This window comes from Cajanus cajan, chromosome 2 (genome assembly GCF_000230855.2).
Source record: "Cajanus cajan strain Asha chromosome 2, NIPB_CcT2T_4, whole genome shotgun sequence".
In the NCBI taxonomy this organism is placed as follows: Eukaryota; Viridiplantae; Streptophyta; class Magnoliopsida; order Fabales; family Fabaceae; genus Cajanus; species Cajanus cajan.
The window spans coordinates 57715624-57743410 of NC_138518.1; the positions used below are offsets into that span (position 1 = coordinate 57715624).

Below are 27787 nucleotides of genomic sequence, written 5' to 3' on the forward strand. Positions count from 1 at the left end.
AAATGGAGATCTTTACTCTTTTGGACCCTGATATGTGGCCCAATAAATGTTTAATTATAACTCCCTCCGATTTTTTTTTATAGGAACAAATAGTAATGTATTTTATGAAATCGTTTATTATAAAAGAGACAGGAGAGAATATTATATAAGATTTTTCAGACAGGTATAAAACTAACTATACTCATTTTTTTACAGCTACACTCATTGATTTGGCACTGTAGTATCTTTACAAATGTTAGTAAATTTTGCCTCTCAGAAGATTGTTGCTTACCGACTTCTCGATCACCTGAAGCATTCACCACATTTAAAAGTACCAAATTCCTCTGAAAAAGCTTTTCAACTTTTTGGATATGACATGTGTTTGTAACAGAGGAAAAGTCATTAGAGGTCAAGAACCAGAGGTTGCAATGGCTATTGAGATGCCCATGGTGACGATGTTACAGGCAGTAGCCGGTGAGATGTCACGAGCGTAAAATATCTAAATGTCGTTAAAGTTTAATTTCAATTTTGCTATTAATCCATCATACACCAGTTAACTAAGTGGTCCACCAAAGCATCCATCATCAAATACACATTCAAAGTAGAGAAGAAAGAATATTTAAAATATCCAATTGAAAGCAAGTCTCAGATTCCAGATTGTATATATTGTAATTTACAATATAAAACTAGATAATACACCATATCTATCCACTAGAGCCTCCATATACACATGATTACCCCTAAATGTTCTTTGAGAAGGAAATAAACCGAAGATTACCATAACAAACCAATGATATCTTCTGGATACAACATACAGCATCTTTATAAAATAAAAAATAAAAAAAGTAAAAGAGGAAAACTAAAAAATGGGCATTCAAACTAACCATTGAACCAGTCTGATGAATTCTGGCGTGAATACACATGGTGATAACCAGCGGCAAAACCTGGCATCGAACTTCCATTTCCAGGTTGGGGCATGCTACGTTCAAAAGTGCCGTTTCTACCAACTATAGGAGGTTCAGACCCCAAAGGATCCATCCGGACATGGTTTAACTCATCTAGGCGAGGTGCATATCGTTGCATGGCTGGTGTGTAAGACTCGGATAATGAACCATGGAGTGGATAACTTGATCCCATGGGGCGGCTATGAGCTGGGTCATGACCAGATAGATAATTAGACGTCACAGAATTAGGATTCAGAAGCCCATAATGGCGAGTCTGTTGCCTTGCCTCTAATTCCCTAATGTAGTTATCATCCTCTCTAACATAAGGTCTATATCCAACGTTACTGCCGCCGAGGCTGCTATGGTGTTCATCTACATCCGTAACCCCAGCATCATAATGGGGATTGGCAACACTCGACCAATTCTGGGACCCACTATAGACTGCTCTTAGCCCCCCCAAACGTGAAGAAGAGGTAGGCTCCAAATGCCTATAACCTTTATCACCAAGCTCAAAATCTGGAGGTGGCATGTCAGGTTTGGGCTGAAAACGTTCAACTGAGGATCTCCCACAAATTGGATTGGGTTCGCTATGGTCCAGTACTCCCTCAAGCATTTGATTTACAACCTGCCTTTTGGATGGTGAGGTCCCACCTAGTCCTCTTCCATCATTTTCCTCAGTTCGTTTCCTCTTTAATGAGGTCTTCTCAGCCTTGCTCGCCCGATATTCCTGTCTCTCTTGGCCCTCTCGATCAACATTTCCATGCGATGAGCATCCTGTCTGGCCATCACTCATATCTGCCTCAGCTGAATTCAATATATCATGCCCTGGCGTGATATCAAAACCATAATTATCATCCACATTATGACTGGCAGGTGATGTTCCTTTATCAAAGCTTTCCATTTTAGACACCTCATGGTGACTGATGAGGTGACCATGCTCCCGAGCTATGGCCTTGTGCTTATCAGTCCAATCAGGACGACTCCAAAGATAGAGTGGGGGTGGCTTTACATTCCATTGTTCTATTTGCTTGTCGTTAGTATCAACTGATCCAGGTAGATAAAATGACTGAAGACAAAAAAGGACAACAGGGAAAAATAAATAAAGACAGCAGTAGGAACAATAAAGAGCATGTAACAATCAAAATATACATTAACAAAATATATTTATTAAATATTTATTTACCTTGCCCGATAGAAACCTCTCATCCTCCCAAACAAGATCATAAGTCGACCGTCTATCATCTAGCCTATATAATAAGGAAACAAACATGAAAAGACACGACAAGAAAATGAACTCCAACCAAGGAAGCAACAACTCCAACGTGGTCTTGGCAGATTGGTGTGAAGGGAAAGTTTATTTAACACTCCTATTCTTGAAAAAAAAAATAACAAGAAAAAGGACATTACCTCTTTGTCTCTGATGGTACTATGAGAATCAGGAGCTTAGGCTTGAACTGTAGAGCTTTATCTATGAACTTGTTAGCCAAAGCTGCCTTAAGTCCAAAGGGGGGGTTGAGGCCCATGATCTGTTCCAGCAGACAAGAAAATAATAAAAGAAATATGTGAACTGGCCATGTGGATATGCACACGTCTCAACCATGAAAATGATTCTTACCAACTGTGACCCTGAAGGCAACTCATTTGGTTGGACAGTCATCCAATCTCTCATCTCAAAATTAAAATCATTCTGTAAACAAGCAAATTTCTGGTAAACGGGTAAAGAAAAATAATATGATAATCTTATAATGAACACTTGTATATTCTGTATTTTCCTTCATCAAAATTAGCTGAAACCATCATATAAAAACCATTATGCTCATAACTGATAACATGTAATTCGTTTTAAACCATTCTGTAACAGATCGGCCTATCAATTATTACTAAACATCAATCAGGCTCCCTTAAACTATTTGAAAAGCGCCAAAGCTTTCAAACTTCAAATGAGACAACGCCTCAATAAACTGCTATTCTGTAAGCAGCTATATAACATAGTAGAGAGAGAGAGGTTTCAATAGCTTTGAAATATTCCTGAAGAATATGGAGGCAAGTTACTATTAACTGTATTACACAGCCACCCACACACCACACTTTTAACTTCAATAATATGCATTTGTTGTTTTAAATGACAGGAAAAATCTCATGAGTTGTGAAGAATTGATATGAACAAGGAATTTTCACAATAAAACACACTTCAATATGACACTCAAAAGCTAAATCTCGACAAATTATTTTACTTCCCATATTTAGTAAATCAAATTCTACCCATGAATGACTGATTAAACATTTTTATATGCAACAGGTAATTATCCTGTCACCCAATGAGAAGATGATCATACATAAAAAAATAAAAACAAAAAAATGATAAAAAAAAAAGGGGAACCCAAAATATCATACAATGATACACCAATAAGAAACCAAAAGCATATGTCAATACAGACTCGTAAGCACTTTAGTTTTAACCAAATCATTAGTTATCCAGGGCTCGAGTATTCTAATACAAAGGCGCAATAGCAAATAATACAGAAAAAACATCATTGATAAACTGAAATACAACTGGTTGCATATTGGAAACCTCTGCCCACTTTAGGGTCCGTTTGGAGAAACAACTTATATAAAATCTTATATAATAAGCTCGTATGTAATATGAACCTATATCATAAGTACTTAAAATTCAACAAGTTGTTACATTTAGATATACATGTTAACAAGTACTTACACAATTTTAAAATGTTTGGATGTATCATTATTTAAGTCTCATTTTAAAAATTAAGAATATTACAAATTAAATTTTGACTGAAAGTAAAATAAAAATATAAAAAGTAACTAAATAGATTTTAAAAAAGACATTATACATCACAATAATATTAAAAATGATATATAAAAATTACTAGTCACCATTCACATAATTTTAGTTTATAAAAAAATAAAACTAATAATAAAATATGAGAAATCAAATATATATAATATAACCATGATTAAAAATTAAGTCAAATTTAAAAATTTAAAATCAATTGTATATATTTTATAATTAATGATTAAAAAAATTATTGTATAGATATTAACAACAAAATCATTCTAGATGTGCTATTTTAGAGAAAAAATAAAGTTACCAGGTTTTTTTTATAATTGTGGAATGTGGATTTTTTTGGGGGGGAGGGAGAGATAGGAAAAATATTTGAAGAGAAAAATAATAAAAAGAAACAGAAACTTTTGTAGGAAGTATTGAAAAAAAATATATAATTGGTTGTTAGTGAAAGAATAAAAAAATAAAAATAATTTACATCAATGATAAGATTCAAACTTGGGTATTTTTCAATATGTTCTCACATAATATAAGTAATAAGTTATATACTAAACAGCTTATCAAAATAAACTCAAAATATCTTATGGGCTATTCATAAAATATTTTATAAGTTTGTCCAAACACTCCCATAAATACTTACAAATAAGATAAGTAAAAATAAGTTATTCATAAACTCTTCCAAATGGGACCTTAAAAGAAATCATACCATACTTTCAACATTTAACAGCAGCAACCAACAATTACCGACTAGGTGGGATAGGCTACATAGAATAAACAACACCATAACATCCTATTGTAAATCATGTCTCTAGATACAACTATTGACTGCAGCCCTCAATGGTTTCACCTATAATTTTTCTGTGTCTCAACATTTAAATTTAAATACATCTCAATTTAAAATCAGAAACCACGCATTGCAGTGGCAATGAGCAAAAATTGAATTACAGGAATTAGAGTAATAAGTTATAACTTGAAAACGTTTAATTACCTTTGTTGGAAGTAAATCAAAGTTTTTGTATGAGCATCTCTTCCCTGTCTCGTCCAGCTTTTTCTTCATAAGAATGCTAAAATCATTAGCACCACAACAGAAGTCCACAATCTGACCAGAAAGTAACAATCCCCGGTCAGATAATCAACATTAAAATTAGTAGGTGATTAAACATGTTAAGAATGCCATCCACCACCACCAGACAAATTATAGCATATCAGAATTCCATGAGGAAAATTCGCTGTTTTGCTGTACAGAAATGACAAAAATTCAGGCAGACTTGTAAAAGTTGTAATTTTCAAAAACAGAATAAAAATTGTGAAAACAAAGGTTTTAAGTATCTTCCGTAAAATTCCAGGTAAGCAAGAAATCAACATGGAAATTAAAAAAGATCTTTCCTATACTTAAACAAAAGTCGAGTCATGCAAACATAGAATTGTCAGACTGCATCATTGGTTCCCTATATTTACCAAAAAAAATAAAAGAATTAAATAATAAAATGTTAAAAGGATCTATAAAACTAAAACAACCCAACGTCAGATCTGTTTTATAGAAGTATACTTTGAGAAAATTATTATAGTAAATTTCATGCAAGCACAAGCTTTTGGAGGAGTATTTACTGTGACCAAAAATTGTATCACTATCCGAATACAATAAATTAAATAATTGTAGGTCAATATCAGTACTTACTGTATCACCATTCTGAACATACCAATGGAGTTTATCAACAATCTGCAAATGTAAAAACCATTATTCAAGCAATGCTTGATGGATGTAATTATGGTGGAACAACCACGAAAGAAGTTCATTCCAAAACAACAAAGTCCAACATATCAAATGTAATGAAAATAATCACTATCTGAATGGACTTCCAAATTTCCAATAATCAAACTATAAGGTGGCTACATTGTCATTAAGTGCAATATACTAATATTATTCAACTACTAATGCATTTCAGAATTATTACAACTTCTAGTGTTGCTACAGTGAAGTTTAAGTGATAAGTATGTTTTGAACGTGTACTTATGATTATTAAAAACTTAGAATTGAGCAGATAGCTTATTCACAAAAGCTATTTAAACTAATGTTCAATTGCTATAACTTTGAGCAATATGACAATATCTCACTTTCAACCTATTGCAGTCTGAAAATATATTTTCATAAAATCTTTCGAATAAACAGTTAAAGGTGAAAACATAAGTTCATCCCTAAGGGTCAAATTCATTCTTGGGTTCTTAATTCAGCTTTAGCTTTTGCTTGAAATGCACAATTATGCTTGAACAAATACAGATAATAAAAGATAACATACATATTGAAAATAACCTCTAAATCACATAATTAAACTAAACTTAAGCTGAAAATTCATAACCACAACATCCAATACAACTCATGAGTCATAATTAGTAGCATAAGTTTAACTAAAATCATGATAGTCAAAATCATGATTCGACTCATAGAGTCATGATTCTATGCAGTGCAATTCTATGCTTCTTCCATGCTTGGACAAGTTTGTCCATGGCTAGAATCTTGGAAAGCAGAATCGTTAAATTTCCGTGCAGGATCATAGAAATGGTGGAAACGTATTTTTTTTTCATGTTCTCTGGTCCAGTGTTTTTTGTGCCAAATTTCAAGTTTTGGGTCAAGTTTCATTTTTATTGTTTTGTGCTTCCGAAAACCTAAGCCCATAAAATTCAATCCCTAAAACCTAAGTTTACTCTAACCCAACCCTAAAATGAAGAAAACATCGCCGCTGGCATTCTTGTGCATGGTAGTTGAATCGAGATACACATAATGTATCGGAAAGCTTATTTTTTGAATCGTGAATCGAATCGTATCGTGAATCGTAAGATTCATGATCAATAAAAACATAGTGTATATATATGCATACAAGACATATAAAAGCACTCTAAGCACATTTTAATATAAAGAAACAGACAAAATGAAGTCATACATAAATATATAGTAATATATAAGCTTCAAAATACAAACAAAGATAGAATTATACAAATAATAACAGTCTCAAAGCCAAAAGAAATGACTGTACAGTTCAACAACAAAGCCTCCAAAAAAATCATTGTTGTTGCTAAATATATACATATACAAGGGACTGTTTGCTACTCTAATCAGCAATATAGCCACCCAAAAAAAATATTAGTGTTGTTGCTGCATAAACTCAGCAACAAGTGGACCACTAACACGAAGAACAGCAACCCAAACAGCCATCGAAACGAAGCTGCGAACCTGGACGAGACAAAGGGACCACTAAAAGTGAAACCCACTAAGTGGGTCATGTACAGGAATGGGTATCGGCATTTTCTGTCTCAGTTTCGTCTTTTTTTATTTAAAAAAAATCATTTTTTTAGGGTTTTCAGAACCGGGTCACGCATGACCCGACCCGGTTTCAGACGCGACCCGTTTCTTCCCAGAATCGTGCGAGACCTTCCAGAATCGCGATTTTCCGATTCTAAACCCGATACAAACGATTCAAAAACGATTCAGGATCAAAAACGATACACCATGCGATTCGAATCGCTGAAGCACGGAATCGTTTCGTATCGTACGATACGAATCGCGATTCCTACGATACTTACTGCCATGTTCTTGTGTCTTCTTCAACCTTTTGCAAACCCTCACCCTAGACTGCTGCACAAATATCATGACCAGAGCTCTCTTCTGCCACGTCTGAGTTCATCTCTGACTCTTTAACTCTCTGTTCTGTTCCTCTACCACTGCTGCGCAAAGCAAAGAATCATTGTGCTCCTACTCACAGTTCCTCACTCTTGCAGTTCTCTGACTCTGCTTTTTTCCTCTACCTCTGACTCTGTTTTTCTCACAAGTCATTGGTTCTATCTCACTATCTGTTCTCTGTGATTAAAGATGTAAAACCAGACCGTTTGAAGTAAAAGACTATGAATGATGATTTTGTCATGGCTAATTCAAAATTGGCTAAGCAAAAGCAAGCTAGAAAAAGATCATATGATTCATTTAAAGAGCTGTTTGATGATATTCCATCCGAATATGAGTGGACTATAGAAAATGATGATGAATGAGTTGAAATGAATGAAGATTTGGATCCTCCAAATCCAAATCTAAATGAGGATGACAATTTTGGTGTGCCGCCTCTAGATAAGGCTCATACTGCTAATATGGTTAATGAACAACAAGACGATGGAGAAAATGGAAGAAACAAGGATATCTTGAGTGATTACAGTTTAAATTTGGATGATCTATTTTAGACTTAAAGTTAAACTAGATATTTTAAGCTGTTTTGCTATAGTAGTGCAGTATTTTTAGTTGTTTTCTTCAGTTCCGTTTGGAGTTTATTATTGACTTTATTATGCTTATAAATTATAAATCTATAATTATGAATTTCAGCTTAATTAAGTATTCCATGTCTTATTATTTTTTTCTTCTTCTTTATACTATGTCACATGCATATATAAGAATTTATATGCGTGAATTTGGATTTTATAAATCTTGTAGAATCTTACACTTCATGTTACGATTTAATGACCCTTTCTCAAGTCTAACTAGAAATTTGATTTTGACTACCTTGACTAAATCTTAAAGACAAAAAAGGCTTGATGCAAGAGAAGAGAACCTTCTCTTCTTTGTTGCAAGCTCTGCTGAGCATGGCTTTCTCTGTGCAAGGGTGAGGCATGAGAAAACATAGTAAAAAACGAGGTGATGTGCAAAGGTTCTCTGATCTGATTAGGGTCATGTTCTGTTTGAGAAGGAAAGAGGGTGGAGAGAAGAGGCAGAGATGTGCAAATGGAGTTAGGGTGGGTTTGAAACCTTTTTAGTTAGATTCAGAAAAACTAAAAGTTCCAGGTTTCATCCAGGTCAAAAACATGAAAGGTAACCCACATCTAGAGTAATCATGCTAACTGCTCCAATCCAATGAATTTGGGATCCAACTCCGCAATTCCACTATGATTTCAGATTCCGACAATTATGCTTGCAAATTAGCTTGAAAGGCAGCAGAAAAATAGCATACTCATGCAATTTCACAATTAAACTTACGATGTAAACATTGTCCTTACCAACTCCATCCAATATTTAAGATATTTAAGTGCCACAAAATATCAAATTCCATGAGATAGTAATGCCAATACTTCACCTCTACTTCAAAGCCAAAAAAACCCACACAAGCTTATGAAGATTACAAAGACATTTGTTGGCATTTGATAGACCATGTAGGCTTTTAAGTGAAGTTGTTCTTCAACAATAGATGTAAGTTGGTATTGGAATTTTTGCAATACATGGCCTCCCCGACCACCCACCCTTACTCTCAAGCCTCCTAATAAGATCATTTATGTGAATGTTTGTCATATTGTCACCATTCAAGCTATTAGGAAAAACTCAAATCCTACATCGACTAAAAATAAGACAATTAAAGAATATATAAGTAGGGTGCAACACTCACTTTACAAGTTAGTTTTGTAAGATTGAGTAAAGTACATAACCTACATTCTAAGATCATATCAGAGCTATCTAGATTCATTCTTAAAGGATCATCTACCATTGATGCATACATGTACCATGTCCAATAGTGTTGGACATAAGAGGGTATATTGGAAAAAACCTAAAGCAATTAAAGAATACATAAGTGAGGGGTAACGCTCACCTCAGAAGCTAGTTTTATAGGATTGAGTTAGGCTTATAACCCACATTCTAAGACAAGCCATTAAACCAAGAATGACCAATAGGTGACAACCAATAGTTGTGGACTAAAATTACAAGCAACCAATATAGATGCTTCTTTGTTAAGCTAATTGGCACTTTTAAGCCACCATCTTACTACATAATATATAATCAAATTAACTAAAATTACAAACTACCAATATAGATGCTTCTTTGTTAAGCTACTTGCCACATTTAAGTCACCATCTTGGTAAATAATAGATAATCAAATTCAAAAGCATCAAAATTACCATTAATCTGTTTTGTTTATTACAGCATCAGCTTAACTATTTCTTCTATTCTGTGACATCAGCCTCACTGAGAAATCTATATAACCCACATCCAAGGCCTTCCCTAGCTCCTAGATCTATAATATCTCCAATGAATAAGGAGGATATTGAAGCTAGCTTTGTATCTTTCCAACACAGAAACACATGAAGATGTAAAAATAAACTTGAATATTGAAACAGAATGGCCAAAAAGGACCAGTCATACTGATCTTTATATTTTCCTTATATAAAGAGTGATTAGGGTTACAAGGAGAAAAAGGCTACAGAGTAGGCTACAAAGTCTAGAAGCCTAAGCAATTACATCAGGAGAAAAGACCAATCAGAAAAATACAATAAATATTTAAATAAGAAGAAGCTTTCTAAAAAAGTTATTCTAACACTCCCCCTCAAGCTAGTGCATACAGATTGTATGAACCGAGCTTGGAACATAAAAATTGAATTCGAGGCCCCCTTAATGACTTAGTCATAACATCTGCAAGTTGTTCACTGGAATTGACAAATTCAGTAATGATTTCCTTGGACAGCAACTTCTCTCTCACAAAATGACAATCAACCTCTATGTGCTTGGTTCTCTCATGAAATACTGGATTGGAAGCAATGTGAAGAGCGGCTTGATTATCACAATACAATTTCATTGGATGATTCTCACAAAATCTTAACTCTTGAATGAGTTGCTTAATCCATATAAATTCACAAGTAATCAAGGCCATAGCTCGATATTCAGCTTCAGCACTAGATCGAGCAACAACATTTTGTTTCTTACTCTTCCAAGAAATGAGATTTCACCAAGGAATACACAATATCCAGTAGAAGAACGCCTATCTATAGGACATCCTGCCCAATCAGCATCACAGTATCCAGAAATTCAATTATCTCCTTTGTCTTCATATAGTAATCCTTGTCCTGGAGCCTTTTTGATATATCTAAGAATACGCAGAACAGCATTCCAATGATCAATATGAGGAGCCTGCATGAACTGACTAACAACCCCTACTGCAAAAGAGAGATCAGGTCTCGTGATTGTAAGATAAATGAGTTTCCCAACCAATCTCCTATACCTTTCTGGCTCTATGAACGGTTCACCTTGATCAGTCATTAACTTTTGGTTAGGATCCATAGGACTATCAATGGGTCATGCCTGTTTCCTCCAAAATGTCCAAAGCATACTTCCTTTGAGAGATCACAATGCCTTCCTTTGATTGGGCAACTTCAATACCACGAAAATATTTTAGATGTCCCAGATCTTTGGTCTGAAAATGGCTAAACAAATGTTTCTTCAATTGAGAAATTGTAGCTACATCGTTTCCTGTAATCACTATGTCATCCACATAAACAATCAAATAAACACATCTCCCAGGAGAAGTATGACAATAGAAAACTGAGTGATCTGCTTCGCTTCTTTTAAGCCCAAAGTCTTGTACAACATGACTAAATTTTCCAAACCAAGTTCGAGGAGATTGTTTGAGGCCATAAAGAGATCTTCTCAATTTACAAACTAAACCAGACTCCCCCTAAGCAACAAATCCAAGAGGTTGCTCCATGTAAATCTCCTCCTCCAACTCACCATGAAGAAAGGCATTTTTAATGTCTAATTGGTGGAGAGGCCAATGACGAATGGCTAGCAAGAAAGAGACGAACAGTAGGAAACTTGGCCACAGGAGAGAAAGTGTCACTATAGTTGAGCCCATAAATTTGAGTATACCCCTTGGCCACCAATCTGGCTTTGAGCCGAACAACTATACCATCAGGGCCAACTTTAATAGCATAGACCCATCTGCATCCAACTGGTCATTTCCCAGGAGGGAGGGGAACTAGCTCCCATGTACCACTATGCTCTAGAGCTTGCATTTCAGCAAGCATGGCTTGTCTCCATCCAGGATGACCAAGAGCCTCATGAACATTTTTAGGAATAGTAAGAGGAGATATAGAAGTGACAAAGAAGAAATACAAGGGAGATAATCGATGATAACTCAGAAAATTATAAATAGGATGAGGATTGCGAGTAGACCGGATACCTTTTTGAAGAGCAATGGGCCATTCAGAGCTATCCTCACTAGGATTTGCAGTAGGGGCATCTGATGGTGAAGGACAAGAATCTGGTGACTCTTCAAGTAATGGAGGGCCGATTTGTCGTGGTCGAAGATGATATGTAACAAGAGGAGGGGGGTAGCTGGAATAGGAGTAGTGGTGGGAATAACAGATTGAGTAACCTCTTGGTCATGAATTGAAAGTTAAGGTGGAAAGGAATCATGAGAACAATCTGGTAGCACTTGTTGTATTGAGAGAGAATCATGAGTGGTGCAGTAGAAAAAAGGAGTTTGTTCAAAGAAGGTGACATCTGCAGACATGTAAAATTTTCTGGTCTTTGGGGAATAACATTTGTACCCTTTTTGAAGACGAGAATAGCCTAAGAAAACACATTTAATTGCTCGAGCAGATAATTTATCCAAACCAGGAGAGACATTATGGACAAAACATGTACACCCAAAGACTCGAGGTGAGACATGAAACAAGGGTTCCTTTGGATAAATAATGGAGTAAGGGGTTTTATTTTCAAGAGAAGAAGAGGGCATCCTGTTTATTAAAAAACAAGAAGTGAGAATTGCATCACCCCAATGATGTACAGGAACATTTGTATTGAGCATTAGGGTGCGTACAGTCTCTACAAGGTGCCTATTTTTCCTTTCTGCTATTCCATTTTGTTGGGGTGTATGTGGACATGTAGACTGATGCAAGACACCCTGTGAGGATAGGAAAGAGGATAATTCATAAGAGAAATATTCTTTTGCATTGTCACTTCGAAAAATTTTAATTAGTCTCCCAAATTGGTTTTTGATCTCATTGAAGAAGGACATAAAAATAGACAAAAGCTCAGTACGATCTTTCATTAAATATACCCAAGTACATCGAGAAAATTCATCAATAAAGGTTACAAAATATCTGAAACCAAAAGATGTTACACGACTTGGACCCCAAATATCAGAATGAATGGTGGTGAAAATCGAGTTACATCTTTTATCAGTTTGCTTGGGAAAAGACGACCTAACATGTTTGCCTAATTGACATGATTCACAACCTAACTCAGCTAATTTTTTAAGACTAGGGACCAAAAGTTTCAACTTAGATAGACATGGGTGACCCAAACGATCATGCAAAAGCTTGGGTGACAAAACAGCAACACAAGATACAGGTGGTTGCATTTCAAAATAGTAGAGACCTCCAGATTCATGTCCTGCGCCAATCTTCCGACCCGTACCACGTTCCTGAATAACAAAAGATTCAGCATTAAAGGTTACTGAACAATTTAAGGATTTGGTTAACTGGCTTAAAGAGATTAAGTTGAAAGGACAATTAGGGATAAACAAAACAGAGTTTAAATTTAATGAGGAAGACATAGAGACTTGACCGATTCCTTTAGGAGCAATTCTGGATCCATCTGCTAAGGTAATAAGGTAAGGTGATTTAAGTGGGGACATGGAAGAAAACAGAATTATTACCAGTTATGTGATCAGAGGCTCCTGAATCAATGATCCATGGACTTTGATTTGCAGTTGAATGAGAAATACAAGCTGTAGAAACAGTAGTGGTAGAGGAAGATTGAGCTTGATTCATAGATTTCCATTGAAGATATTCATGATAGTCATCTTCAGGAACCTTCATCTCAGATTTTCCTAATTTCTCAGACTTGGACAGATTTGCTATCTTCTCTGGAAACCATTTCTCTTGGATATGACCCATCCTCTTGCAGTATGAGCATTGAGGACGACCACTTCTACCTCCTCTTCCTCCTCGATTTCCACGACCACCTCTACCCTGACTTGAAACCATTGCAGAAGCTTCAACAATTCCACCAGAGTTTTCATTCTTCACTTCTGTAGGAACACGAAGAAGTCTAGTTATTAGGTTGTCCATTGAAGGAATCTCGTGGCCGGTCAGAATTTGGTCACGAACATGATTGAAGTCTGGGTGCAATGTTCTCAGGATCAGCACCATATATAGCCTATCAAGTTTCTTATTTATTCCCTCTAATGAATCATCTATCACGAACATTTTTAGTTCTTCTACAGCAGCTTGGGCTTCAGCAATATGAGACGTCATTTCATGATTAATTTGTTTCAAGGATGCTATTTTCTGAGCAGCATCATATAATCGCTGAATATCGTTTGCATAAATATTTTGAGCCTTTTTCCAGAAAGAACAGCAAGTTTTGAAGGCTCTAAGGGTCCCTAAAATATTGGGCTCAACCGACTGCCACAACACAGCACAGTTGAAAATAAAGCTTCTTCCATTTAGCCTAACTTTCATCTGAACCCTCAGCGTTTTCCATTTCTAAGTGATCGTGGTACCCTTGACCAAGGAACCATAGTTCCACAGAGGCAGCCCATGATAAATAATTTTTTCCATTGAGTTTCTCCGTGGTTATGGTCGGAGTGCCAGAGATAGACAAAATAGGGCCTGGAGATGCCATAAAAAGATGGGTCGTGCAACAGGAATTAAGAGAGAAGAACCGAAGAAGAGAAACGCAGGCCCACACCTTAAATAGTGGTCAAATCACAAAACTGAGTCTAGACAAAACCGGAGAGAGAAACGGCGCGTGAACATTACGCGCTTGACAAAACCGGAGAGAGAAACGGCGCGTGAGAGCGCGTGGGGACTCTGACAACGCCGGAGTTGATGGGGTTAGGTCGCGCTTGACAAGGCGCACCAAACCCTAGGTTCGCCGGAGTAACAGACAGCGGCGGACGGCAGTGGACGGCGGCGGATGGCAGTGGACAGCGGCGGACGGCAGAGCGGGATCGACCCCGCTCTGATACCAACTTGATATTGAAACAGAATGGCCAAAAAGGATCAGTCATACTGATCTTTATATTTTCCTTATATAAAGAGTGATTAGGGTTACAAGAAGAAAAAGGCTACAGAGTAGGCTACAGAGCCTAGAAGCCTAAGCAATTACACCAGGAGAAAAGACCAATCAGAAAAATACAATAAATATTTAAATAAGAAGAAGCTTTCTAAACAAGCTATTCTAACAAATAATATATACAGGAATCTGACAGAATAACTAAAATTAGAACACTAAAAGTTGAGCAAGAATAAATACCCCTTCCAGCTTTTCAACTTGTGTAAAATGGCGGCCATATGATGAATAGCGGTTACCAATTAGAAAAGGTGCAAGATATACTTTCAGCTTGTCCTACAAAAAATTCATTTAATATAGCTGTGACAACTACACTGAATCATTTCTACAACTTTATAAATGCACTATTTGAATTGCAAATTAAGAAAAAAATAAGTTTAGGAAATAATTTATTAGATATGTAACCAGACACGGCATAGAACAATTTAAGACTTAAAAAACAATAAAAGAATATCATGGTGTAAAATATACAAGAGAGAAATAAATATTTAGAACTTAGAACCAAAATCCTAGATTTTATTTTGAAAAGAATAGCAGAGTACCTTCCACTTAAATATCTGGTTTAGAACATCAGGACCACATACAGCTTCTGCATCCCGAATATTGTGCCCATCCTCTAGCATCCTTAGGGCTGTTCGAACAGCCTATATACACAAGACAGAATACATGAACTCAAAACAAATTCCTTAATATAAACATCATAGAGTAATAAATATAGATACATACGTACCTCAACTGAGCCTTCCAATTTCCCCAATGTAATGGTCTTTTCCACAACATTTTTCAATGAGTGAGTATGAGTAGAAGCAAATTTGTGCTCTTTTATAACATTCTCCAAAGTAATTGATGAAGTAGCTTCTTTAAACAAAGCCAACAATCTACATCAGAAGAAAGCATCTCAACAATATCATCATAAATAACCATAAAAATAACTTCCAAGTTTCAAACATATCCAACAGAATTTTATTTATTATGCTAAATACTATAAAAGACCTTTAAGGAATAAAAGGGGGGACAGGGGCAGAAGGGAGGGGAACAGCAACACCAGAAAAATAACCAGTTCAAAAGAAGGACAAGAAAATAGATTCACCTCTTCTCTGAATCTGCATCTAATGGGGGCAATGTACTACTCAGCTTTTTAGCAGGCCTAATAGGCAGGGTACTATTAGCTACATCCTCAACCTGATTAGCAGAATTAATTTGCTCAGATCTGCTCTGATAGAAAGCAAATAATTTTTCACCCAATGAGGGCCTGTTTTCCACAGCATCAGACTTTCTGGTTGCCTTTGAAATTAACCTCTTACTTTCATTCAAAGACCTTCTTGATGCTTCATTTGTTTTATTCCTTGATATATTTGATTCAGAAATCTTTACAGACTTCTTGTCACCAACTTTCCCAGAAGAAATTTTACCAGACAGTTTAGAAACTTTAGCAATAGTTCTTTTGCCAAATAAATTTTCTGAGTCTATATCATTCTTGTTCAATATAACTCTCTCTTTCGTACCAGGCTTTACATTCTCCTCAGTATTAATTTCTCGAACAGTAGCAGCTTTAACTTGGGGGAACTTTATATGATCTCTTATAGGAGTCCCAAGTTCATCATCGATCTCATGTTTTCTGGTACAAAGAGTGGAAAAATACATTTCTTGAAGTTCACAAATAAAAATTGGAGAACAAAAACATCAGTATACTATAACACTTACAAACAATATATAAGAATCCGATTGTTTGGTAGAAGTCCTTCCCAAGCCCTTGTTATAATACCTTCATCCTCAATGTCATCAAAAGCAATTGTTCTGATACATGCAACTTTAGAATCAGCCCTCCATGCATTAGAAACTTTAAATGAGTAATAGCAACACAAACCCAAAAGAGTGAAATAACCTTGGCAAACATTTGCGGTGATAAGACTTGGGGCAACGCCTACAAACAGCAAATTGTGAGTCATGTTTCTTCTTGTCTTCCATTTCTTTACAAACACGGCAATAATGAGTTGGACAAGTAAAAGGTCCCCCCGCGGCAATTTTTCTCTCAAGTTCCTTTGGGGCATCCTCAACCAGTTTGTGAAGTAACTTTGCAACACAATGTGGATGATAAAAGAAGCCACAGGTTGCAGAAGCACATTTGAAGACCTAAAGGAGAAAATCCACAACTTAGTCTCATGCAAAACAAAGCTCTACGAAAACATTCTTATTTCTAGGAAAACCTTCACATTTATTGTGCATTGTTAAAATCACAATCTTAATCATAAGATCATGGGATTTTATGATCCACGACAAGATCTCCGTGCTTGGATCCGGCAACAATAGGATTGTTGTAAGATCGCAATTTTACCCACGAAATTGTGGGATTTGAGATATGGAACCCTTTCAATCTATTTGGCCAAAACCAGGTTGGATAACATTGACCCAATTTCAAAAACCCTAATCATTTTCTTCCATTTTTGAGTCACTCAAAAGCACTGAGAACCCAAAGCATTGCAACCCCCTTTTCAATCATAGCTCAACCCCTACAAAACCAATGTTCAAAAACTCCAACCGGTGATCAATTCAAGGTATTGTTGGGCTCACTGGGTCATTTGGGTAGAACCGCATTAATTGATATCTTATTATATATATATATATGTGTGTGTGTGTGTGTATATAATGTTAAATTAAAGATATTCTAGAAAAATTATGTTAGTTATAGATATATATATATATATATATGACAATTGGATGCAATGGTGCAGTGGTTACTAAACTTTTAAGTATTCAAAGTACTTGGGTTAAATTCTCATCTCAAGCTTTTCTCATGTTTCAATTCAATTATTTATCATGTTTCACTTCAAATATTTCTCATGTATAAAGAATACAAATTCGGGCTCACAACAAACCAATGGTTTGTTGGTTCATTAGGAAAATCAATTGGGTTACCCCAGTTTACACTGGTTCAATGACATATATAGTACATTAAGAGGCTTGAACCAGTTGCTTCACCGGTTCTTGATCCAATCGGTTCACAAAAAGCCAATTTTTAAAATACTACTTGCAACTGTTGGACACCACCACATTGCAACCGCCAAACCTCACTATCGCTTTTGCACATGCCTTTGTTTGCAAATGTGAACAAAACAATTTGAACATAAAAGTGAGTTGGTTGCTCGTTGCCATCAAAGTGAGACCCTATTCTAGCATCTTCTTCTCTCCCTAGTTCAATTTGGTGTTTCTTGTCTCCAGATCTCGATCTCTCTTTTATTACGCCTTTCTTTCTCGTTTCCAATTCTTGTTTGCAATTTCATGGGATGCCTCTTGTTATGCCTTTGTTTCTACTTTTTGTTTCCAAATCTTTTATTCTTGTGTCTATGTTGGTCAATGCTCAAGAGTTGGAGAAAATGTCTACAAACGAAAGCACAAGTGGTGAAGGTGGGGGAAGTGGTGCAAGTGGACCTCCACCAAAAATACATAAAAATGTTGTTGAAATGAGGACTATTGAGGCACAAAAACACTGTTTCAATTGATGGATGCAAGAAAGGTCAAGTGCAAATACTATTAGGTGTTAATAGGAGGAGCTTATCGTTTGAAGCATCATTTGGAAGGAATGGCCAAAGATGTTGGAGTTTGCTAGGCTGTCTGTGAAGATGATAAGAAAAATATGTTGGGTATTGCTTTATCATTGCAACAAAAGCCCCTAAAACAATCAAGTGACATTGATGGAGTAGGTAGTAGCTTTGTTGCTTCAAAATCTTTTCAAGAGAAAGGCGAGCTTTCAAATGACAATCAACGAGATTTTCAAGAAGGATGTGATGGAGGAAGCATGCCAAGAAATCACTCTACTTTTTCTACAAGAATTTCACCCTTTTAATGTGGCCAACAATTAAGAGCACATATTTGAATCAATTGCCCGACAAGATCCAAGATTTGGCACACCAACCTACCATGAGATTAGGGTGAAATACATGAAGCACCACATTGAAAAGACAAATCTTTCTTTGAAATATCACAAAGCTTATTGGAAGAAATTTGGATGCACAATAATGACAAATTGATGGACTAATAGGAGGAGGACTATATTGAACTTTTTTGTAAATAGTCTACTTGGAATATGTTATGACTTCTGAACTTTATTTATGAGTTGTGTTTTGTTATGTATTTCACTATTTAGGAAATTATGTTGTTATGAACTTATGAGTTATGACTTATTACTACGATGATGAATTTGTTTAATTTTGTTATTTATAGGTTTTCCTTATCTATCATGAATGTAGTTTTTTATGTATGTGTGTAAACATACACACACACATACACATATATATAAGTATCTTATGTAGGGATGTAGGATCTTATGATTCGAGTTACGATCTTTCATCCTCCTCCCAATCCTAGGTAAAAATCTCAATTTTAACAACCTCATGCATAATTTATGTATTTAGCACTACTATAAGTACTTTGTTGTCTATACTACATTTTATTGTGTATATATTACAAGATCTTAGCCTAAATTGGATGTTAGAAGTATATTACTCCTATTGTATCTCAGCACTCCTATTGTATCTCGGCAGATAGCTGACTTTCATTTTGTAATAGCTTCTGGTGTAAGCTTCTTGTACAAGACTGATCTTGCTTGTTGTTCAAGCTAATCGAGTTAGTTTACCTCTTGTATACATACCAGTTTGTATACCGATTCAAACATCAAATTCATTGCAATAAAATAAAAGATATTATTTTCACTTTTCACACTCTTCAATATGGTATCAAGAGCATTCGATCCTTGATGACTCCCACTTCTTCGCCACCACTATTCAAGACTAATAAGAATCTTATATATCATCTTATCTTGATATTATCTTACTTTGATATTAAATATAGTATGTAGAGATAATATCTTAGACATTATAGAAAATCATATCTTTTATATTCATGTGTAATCTATGAAATAAATCTATATAACCATTCATCCTGTGTATATTGAGACACTGTTTCAGTCAATTATTCTTCTCTATTCTCTGATTCTTCTCTATTCACTTTTGAAACCTTCTTTTGCCCGGTAGACCCACTAGTTCTGAAGAACAATTTTTTTTTCGAACTGTGTTAATTTCCGGTTCGCTTCCATTTGGTGAGAACCCTACTCCAACAATATTTTCGACGACCGCCACCGTCACTGCCATGTCAGCCACCGCTGTCGTGTACACACTTTTCTCTCTCCTCTTTTTGCCGGTACCAAAGCCTTTTGTGATGCTAACTAGGCTGCTGACCCAGATGACCAGGTCCACTTCTGGTACAGCTATTTATTTTGGTCCTAATATAATATGTTGCTGGTCTCGCAAACAAGTTGTTGCTCACTCCAGCACTGAGGTTGAGTATCACAGGCTTACACAAGTTACTGCAGACCTATTATGGGTTCAAACTCTGTTTAAAGAGCTAGGAGTTTCTCACACACTACCTACAATTTTTTGTGACAACCAAAGTGCAGTTTCTTTGGCTCACAATCCAGTTCTTCATGCTCGCACTAAGCATATAGAGATAGATATACGTTTTTTTAGAGAAAAGGTTCTTGCTAAATAACTTTGTGTAATGCATATCCCTGCTCAAGATCAATGGGCTGATTCTCTCACCAAGCCACTCTCTCCTACTCGGTTTATGCATCTCAATCCAAGCTCAATGTGTTCAATCTACCTTCTACTGCTGATTGAACCCCCTTGAGCATGTGGGGGTATAAGAGCATATTACTCCTGTTGTATCTCAGCTGTCTACAAGACAGCTGACTTTCAATTTGTAATAGCTTCTTGTATAAGACTGATCTAGCTTGCTGTACAAGCTCATCAGTTGAGTTAGTTTTCCTCTTGTATAAATACCAGTTTGTATTCTGATTCAATCATCCAATTCATTTCAATAAAATCAGAAATATTATTTTTCCTTTTCTATCCGTTCAATAGGTATGATTTTCCAATTTCTCTTATTTTACACAGTACAGAGAGCTCTATTTCAAATGAAATCTAGCATGAACCAGACTAAGGATATCAATTTCCCTTGGTATTTTGATATTCAGTTACCAAAAAACACTAGACACGTCATCATCAAAATCATACATAAAAGTGGGAGCGGCGTGAAATATGCCAAAAGCTATTTCTCCACAAAAACAGAACTGATAATATTTGTATCGGATAAACAACCAAGGATTGGGTGGCACATAGTTATACCTCAGCACCTGAAAATTTATCAGAACAGCCTAGTGCGCCACATGCAAAGCACTGATGTTGATTATATTCGCAATTCTTGCAGTAAAAGTTTTGGATCTCCTGCAAAAAAGTGTCTTAAGCAATTAAATTTCTATCCGAGTATACAATGAAATGGTAAATGGAAAAAGACAAGTCAAATAAATATGAGAACATAATCAACATACATCAACTTCCTTCTGGCTAAAACCAAGAGAGGCACAAGCAGATTCTTCGCCATCCTCCTCATTAGCATGAAAAGACCTCATGCACTTTCCATCACAACTGCATTTATCATTTAATAACTTCAAAATTTTAAAAAGAAAAAAAATAAACTGTAATTGTAAAATAAAGCAGGAAAAACATATACATTATACAATACTCTGGAGAAATTATGCAAACAAAACTAAATACACCGCACAGAGAAATCACATCACATTAAATTAACCTACACGAAAAAATCATACCACAAAAGTTCACCACCATTGTCACAAATTGCACAAACAGAATCAAACAACTCTTCCTCTCCATCTGAATCTTCAACAGCTTCATCAATCATATCATTGTCAATATCATCAATTATAAATCCAGGTCGTGCTAAATCTTTAACTTCCTGAAATCAACAAATTATGTTACAAATAATACATGACATGAATAAAAGCAAGTAATGGGAGAAAATATATCAAGAGCAAAATTATCGTCAAGAAAGGAAAACTGAATATCTAACAAACCTCATCAGATAGTTTCCTAATATTCGGCTTATCCTTATCTTCCAGAACCATGAGCAAAAGCTGTTAAAATCAAATACTTGTCATTGAAGTGAGTGAGGCACACATGTTGATAAGAATAGAAGAAATGAAATTAAACATTTTTTCTAAGAAAATAAGATAATGATTAATCAAAAGAAATTGAAATTTTAATTTTGTAAGGAAATAAAAGAACAAGTCAAAGGATAATTAAATCCTTATCTTTATGACAAAACCAACGAGAGACTAAATCTAACATAACTCAAGCAAAAAAAATTTTAATGGCACCAAATAGGTGCATAAGCCAATAATTAATTACAATTTATGAGGGAGTACATATTTAGCGCAAGTAAAAGAATAATTAGGAGAGAAGGAAGGCAGGAAAGGATTGGTTAAACACATAATTTAGTCCTTGTACATGTCATAAATTTTCAATTTGCTCCTTATAGGATCTTAAGGGAGTGGATTTGAACCTAACTCAACCTTACAAAACCAATTTATAAGGTGAGAATTGATCTTTACTTATATATTATATTCTTTGTTGGTCTTAATTGTAATCAGTGTGGGATCTCCAACACACTTGCTCATGTCAAGGACTAGACATCTCAAGTGTAAGATTTGTAGGACTAGACATCAGACATCTACGGATGGCCTGATAACGGCCCGATATCTTGTAGCCTAATAAGTTCAACAACAAATAATCGCTAAGGATTGCCTTTGATACCACGTTAAGAAAATAAATTATAGGTCTAACTTAACCTTACAAAACTAACTTGTAAAATAAGGATTACTCCCCACTCATGTACACTATTATAACCTTATCTCTAGTCGGTATAGGATCTCGAACATACATAAACACTTGTAAAATCAATCCCTTTATGTGTAAATGTAGCTGGTTAGATTCCTATCACGGCTAACCCCCTTAAAACATTTTTAATTTGGTCTCTATAAATTTAGTGCATTCTTAATTTAGTCTACATATGCAAGGTTGTGAAATTCAAGAGTTTACATAAACTCCTTGACACTTCGTAATCTTGAATTGTAAACTCAAATTATAAACTCGCAAGAGTTTACTTAATATAAAAAAAAATTAAAATATCTAGAAAATAGAAATAACATAATAAATTAACATTTCAACACCATATTAAAGCAAAATAGAAAATTACAATAATAAAGTAGCAAAATTTAGTAGTGCATTACTTTAAACTACACCAAATCAATACTTAAATTCATATAAAACACAAGTTCTTAAAATGACAACATTTAAAAAACTATAAAATAAAAAAAAAACAAAAAAAAAACTAATGTCTTTAAATGTGTACCCTGAAACCATTAGATCCCAGAAACCATGAAACCATGAAAACAATCCCGGAACCACAACAAAGCAGCAACAGTGAACCCCAATACCAATGAGAACAGAGACCCAAATGCCGAACAGAACAGAGAACGCCAAACAGAAGCCTGACGAGCACAGCACAGACACACAAATCGCACTCCACAAGAGCTTACAACCTTTGTGTTTGGGGTTCATTCGTTCAGTACTTCAGATTATGCGAGAAACACACATCATGGGAGAAAAAAACTATCATGAAACACCCTGTTTTGTGTTTTTTGTGGGCTCTTTTAGTCACCCATGTAGACACACTAAATAGCGTATACACTCGCGATGTGTACGTGTCAGCTTGAGCTTGCTCGAGTTTGCACAATTTCTCTCAAAAACGATTTTGCAACCGAGTTATAGAGGTTGGTGTCCTTGAACTTGTAAACTCAATAGTTCTTACAGTTAAAACTCAATTTTCACAAACATGTCTATATTGTAGTGCATTCTTAATATAGTCCCTATATGTAACCAAATTAAGAATGCGCTACATTTTATTACAAGGGATCAAATTAAGAATACACTACTATATATGTATAGGGACCAAATTAAGAATGCATAAGGGAGTTAAATGTCAATGTGTAACAGCAAGGACCAAACCGGTATTGTTTGCACATATAGGGACCGATTCAATAAGTTTCATGTATAGGGGCCAAATTGACAATTAGTGACACATATAGGGACCAATTTATATATTTAACTAGGAAAGATTTAAATATAAACAGAGATGAATCAACTACCACTGCATTATAGTACACAGTATTATAAAGCATAGTAGTCAATCCCGAATAGCGGAGCGGAGCGGTCGACCCTAAAACTGGGATAGCGGGATGACGCGGAGCGGGATAACCGCTATTTTAATATTAATTTATATATATTAAATAATTAATAATATATATATATATATAAAAGCTAAAAAATATAAAAAATAACTCTAAATTCATGCATTAAACATTTTTAATAAATAAAAGTTCATAGTACTCAAACAATACATAATATAAAATGTCTCCAAAACAAAGTGCTAAAGCTCTAAGTAAAAAAATTAAACATTATAGTTTAATCTTCTTCCTCATCAAGATTAAAGTCTTCCTCTCCCTCAAATTCATCACCCCCACTAGAAATAGAAATAGAAAAGCAGCTGAATTAATCAAAAAATTAAAAAAACATTGTTGAATTATATTTAATCAGAAAAAAAAATCTGCTAAATTAAATTTAATCAAAAATTAAAAATAAAATTTTCTGAATTAAATTTAATCAGAAATTAAAAATAAAATCAGCTGAATTAAATTTAATCAGAAATTAAAAATAAAATTTTCTGAATTAAATTTAATCAGAAATTAAAAATAAAATCAGCTGAATTAAATTTAATCAGAAATTAAAAATAAAATTTGCTGAATTAAATTTAATCAGAAATTAAAAATAAAATTTGCTGAATTAAATTTAATCAGAAATTAAAAATAAAATCAGCTGAAATAATTTAATAAAAAATTAAAAATAAAATTATGTTGCATAAAAGAGAGAAGAGTCGAAGACATGAGAACAGAAGACAGACTAAGCGGATAGAGGCGCGTCGGAGCTGGAGGCACGTCGGAGCTAGAGGCACGTCGAACCTGGAGGCACGCAGAGTTGGAGGTGCGTCGGAGCTGGAGGCGCGTCAGAGCTGGAGTTCGTCGCCAAAATGGAGGACTGCGCGTCCACGATCGCCAGAGAAGAAAGAAACAATCTGAGAGAGAGAGAGGAGAGGGAGTGCGAGAACTGAGAAACCGCGAGAAGGAGAAGGGAGCATTAGGGCAAAAAAAGCCCAATTGAAAAGACTGACTTACCCTTAATGAAGGGTATGTCAAAATCGCGTCGCGATTCCGCGATTTTTTGCCGCTCCGCTCCGCCACCGACATAGCCGCTCCGGCCGCGACACAAATCCGCCACGTGACAGCAGCGAGATTGCGGGGTCAGGCCGCTCCGCTCCAGAGCGCCGCGATAGCGGCCGCTCCGCCCGCTATTAACTACTATGTTATAAAGCAGTATTAAGATCATACAACTCATTTAGCTCTATGTTGCATACAAACCACTTCATGAACTTCATATTCTTGGCCTAGAAATCTTACAAATTAATTAATTCAAATAACAAAGAAAGATCATGTATTCCCAATCAATTTAAATGAAATTTAAGAGTCAATACAATATAAGCTATGTTAAGCAGTTATATGTACGAGCTTCTAATCTAATATGATGATTATATAATGCCAGATAACAGACATGTCAATTTCCTAAAAATATATGATAGAGATGGATCAAAGCACGTTGATAAAATATTTCGATGTAGATTTATATGGGCAAAAAAATATTGTATAAAATTCATAGTAATTCCTCCAGTCACAATTATAAATTAACAAAATATAACCATTGAAACAATAAGCATAAATGGTACTTCATCGATTCAAATTCAACAAAGATTTAATCCAAATCAGAGTCAAAGAAGTTTCTCAATATCTTTTGTTTTGTTATAAAAGAAAATGTCTATAGCAGCATATCATCAAAAAAAAAAAAGTTCTTTGTTGAGAGCAGCATTCCTTCTGAATGTTAAGACTTTTATATTTCTTTTTTATTTTCATTCAGCATTTCTAGATGGCTATTCATCCCATCATTGCAAATTCAAGACAGAAACAAGGAAATGCTCACAAACAAGAGTGAAAAAAAAGGACATACCCACACCAAGAAATTAGGCATCTCATCAGAGGGGAGGTGAAAGTGAAACCTAAAAATTTAACCATAGCACTCACATATCTGGCAGAGAGAAGTACATAATTTGCTGAGGAATGGATGAAGGGAAAGAGTTGTACAATTTACTTGGTTTTTATTCATTCATCCTCTCCTACAAATTCTGTAAAATTGTAATCAACACAATTAACAAGCGTATTTACATTCCTGAACTAAACCAGTTAACAACCTCATCCTTCATAGAATCCCTTAATAGATGCCACAACATTTAAAATCCACTCCAAAAATGTAATCCTACTTTCTAATACTAAATTTTTAATCAGAGTTCATCAAAAAGTACAATAAAGTATAATAAGACTACCTGTTTCCTGAAACTAAAAAGAAAGAGCAAAAAATAGACACATAATTTCCAAACATGTCTAATTAAATTTAAATCCTCTTGGTATTCCATCAGCTATCACAAAAAAACTTAATGTAAAAAAGACAAAAATATACCAGTATATTTTCAAACCATATTTTGAATCAATATTCCCTAGAGGATGTTTAGGAATGAAAAAAATATATCAAATACTAATTTCCTAGCTCTCCACCACAGCATATTTGTTAAAGTAAATACAAACCTTGGACTTTGCTAAAACATCATCTCTTTTGGCAGCTTCCCCCATTAAAACCATATGATTTAATAAATCTTTTTGTGAAGGCATAACCTCATAAGATCTGCAAATAATTTATTTGAAAAAATGTCACGATACATATTTCCACAATTTCCACAACAATTAGGAGAGAAAGAACTTCAGAACACTGAAAATTACCTAAACTCCTTTTTCTTGCTCAAGTTATCCCACAAAGATTTGGCAGATGTGTCAGGATACTTCTTCACATAACTCAGGAAGTGAATGGTGATCAAAATAGTCCTTATGATATCCTCATAGCTCTTCCTAGGCCTCTCAAGTTTAATCCATTTCACATCCTTAGAAAGCACCGATATCTCCGGCCTTACATAGGAAAGATCAAACCTCCACGCAACAACTTGAGTGAAAAATTTCTTCAGTCCGTTATCCACATAACCGTTCAAGAACACCTGCTTTTTTTTACCAACTGGACTCTCAGACTCACTCCACTGAATTGGCAACACAGAAAAAGACACAGGCCCTTCGTCGTCATCTTGAAAATGGTAATTCACTATAGATAATGGCTGAGCCTCTCCCTCATCATCTGAAGAAGCCATTTCTCTTCTTTTTCAACCCCCCCAAACCCTAACCACTCAACACCTAAGCAACAAAAACACAAAACATATGTAATGTCGTAACACATGCAACAAATTCACATAACCACTAACTAAATGCACAATTTGAAGATTTGAATATTCAATTGTATAATCAAGAGCGACAAAAAATGAACTCGAGGAAAATCAAATTTAATGATTCTGATACGAGTAATAATGAGAAAACGTGGAACTGAGGGATATATCCATGCAACATAGAACCCTAAGAAAGTGCAATTTGCGAGGGTTTTAAAAGAACGAAAAATGAAAAAACGACGGGAAGAAATGCAACGTTGCATGAGAAGGATGGAGTTGTGTACCTTCTGTGATGATGAACAAGACAGCGTTGCGAGGGTTATGGTGATGGCTTCTAGTTTTTAGTGCGAGTACCAGACAAAAGAAAAGGGAAGGGAAGAGACGCGTGCGTACGACTGTTAATATGTGGGAGCGTTCCACCGGAACATTTCCTGTCTTTTGGATACCGTAAATTCCATGCTTCAACTCTTCCGGAAAATTCGAATGAATCGCAAGCAAAGCAAAGTATAAATCTATGTGGATTCTTGATTTTATAATTTTTAATTTCAGGACTAATTTTGACAAAATGGATATTTATTCTAATTTTGACAAAAAAAATTATAGGGTGCAAAAGAATTGATTTTGTGGATGGGTAAAAAAATAGCAAGTTTGATGTAGTTTTTACGTGTGTTTTTTATTGAGTTTTAATTATAATTAAAATTTCATTTTATAAATTAGTTTTTTTTTTTTACATCAAATAAGGAAGAAAAAAAAAAGTTAGCAAACTCTAATAAAAAAAACAAGCATAGCAAACACAAGGATAGTGAGATGTTATGGAAAAATATTAAAAATTAAATAAACAGTCTC

At 35.0% G+C, this 27787-nt stretch overlaps 1 protein-coding gene across 4 annotated transcripts; it reads right to left on the bottom strand.

Annotated features, from left to right (window-relative positions):
* Positions 1 to 581: 581 nt before the first annotated feature.
* EDM2 (ENHANCED DOWNY MILDEW 2) lies at positions 582 to 27428 on the bottom strand. 4 transcript variants are annotated; one of them, XM_020366934.3, is made up of 19 exons: positions 27226 to 27427; positions 26454 to 26912; positions 26262 to 26358; positions 21531 to 21590; positions 21267 to 21412; positions 20988 to 21084; positions 20785 to 20883; positions 16491 to 16738; positions 16310 to 16402; positions 15696 to 16223; positions 15336 to 15483; positions 15148 to 15249; positions 14789 to 14881; positions 5405 to 5446; positions 4715 to 4825; positions 2539 to 2610; positions 2331 to 2449; positions 2107 to 2170; positions 582 to 1989 (listed from the first exon to the last, which is right to left on the bottom strand). In XM_020366934.3, exons 2-19 carry the CDS (start codon positions 26867 to 26869, stop codon positions 859 to 861), a joined length of 3666 nt encoding a protein of 1221 aa, XP_020222523.1. In that variant the 5' UTR covers positions 26870 to 26912; positions 27226 to 27427; the 3' UTR covers positions 582 to 858. The 4 variants fall into 4 exon arrangements, with proteins under 4 accessions (XP_020222523.1, XP_082924627.1, XP_082924629.1 ...); XM_083068501.1 differs by lacking the exon at positions 14789 to 14881 and having other exon boundaries at positions 27226 to 27428; XM_083068503.1 differs by lacking the exons at positions 26262 to 26358; positions 26454 to 26912; positions 27226 to 27427 and adding an exon at positions 25704 to 25726.
* Between the last annotated feature and the right edge of the window lie 359 nt (positions 27429 to 27787).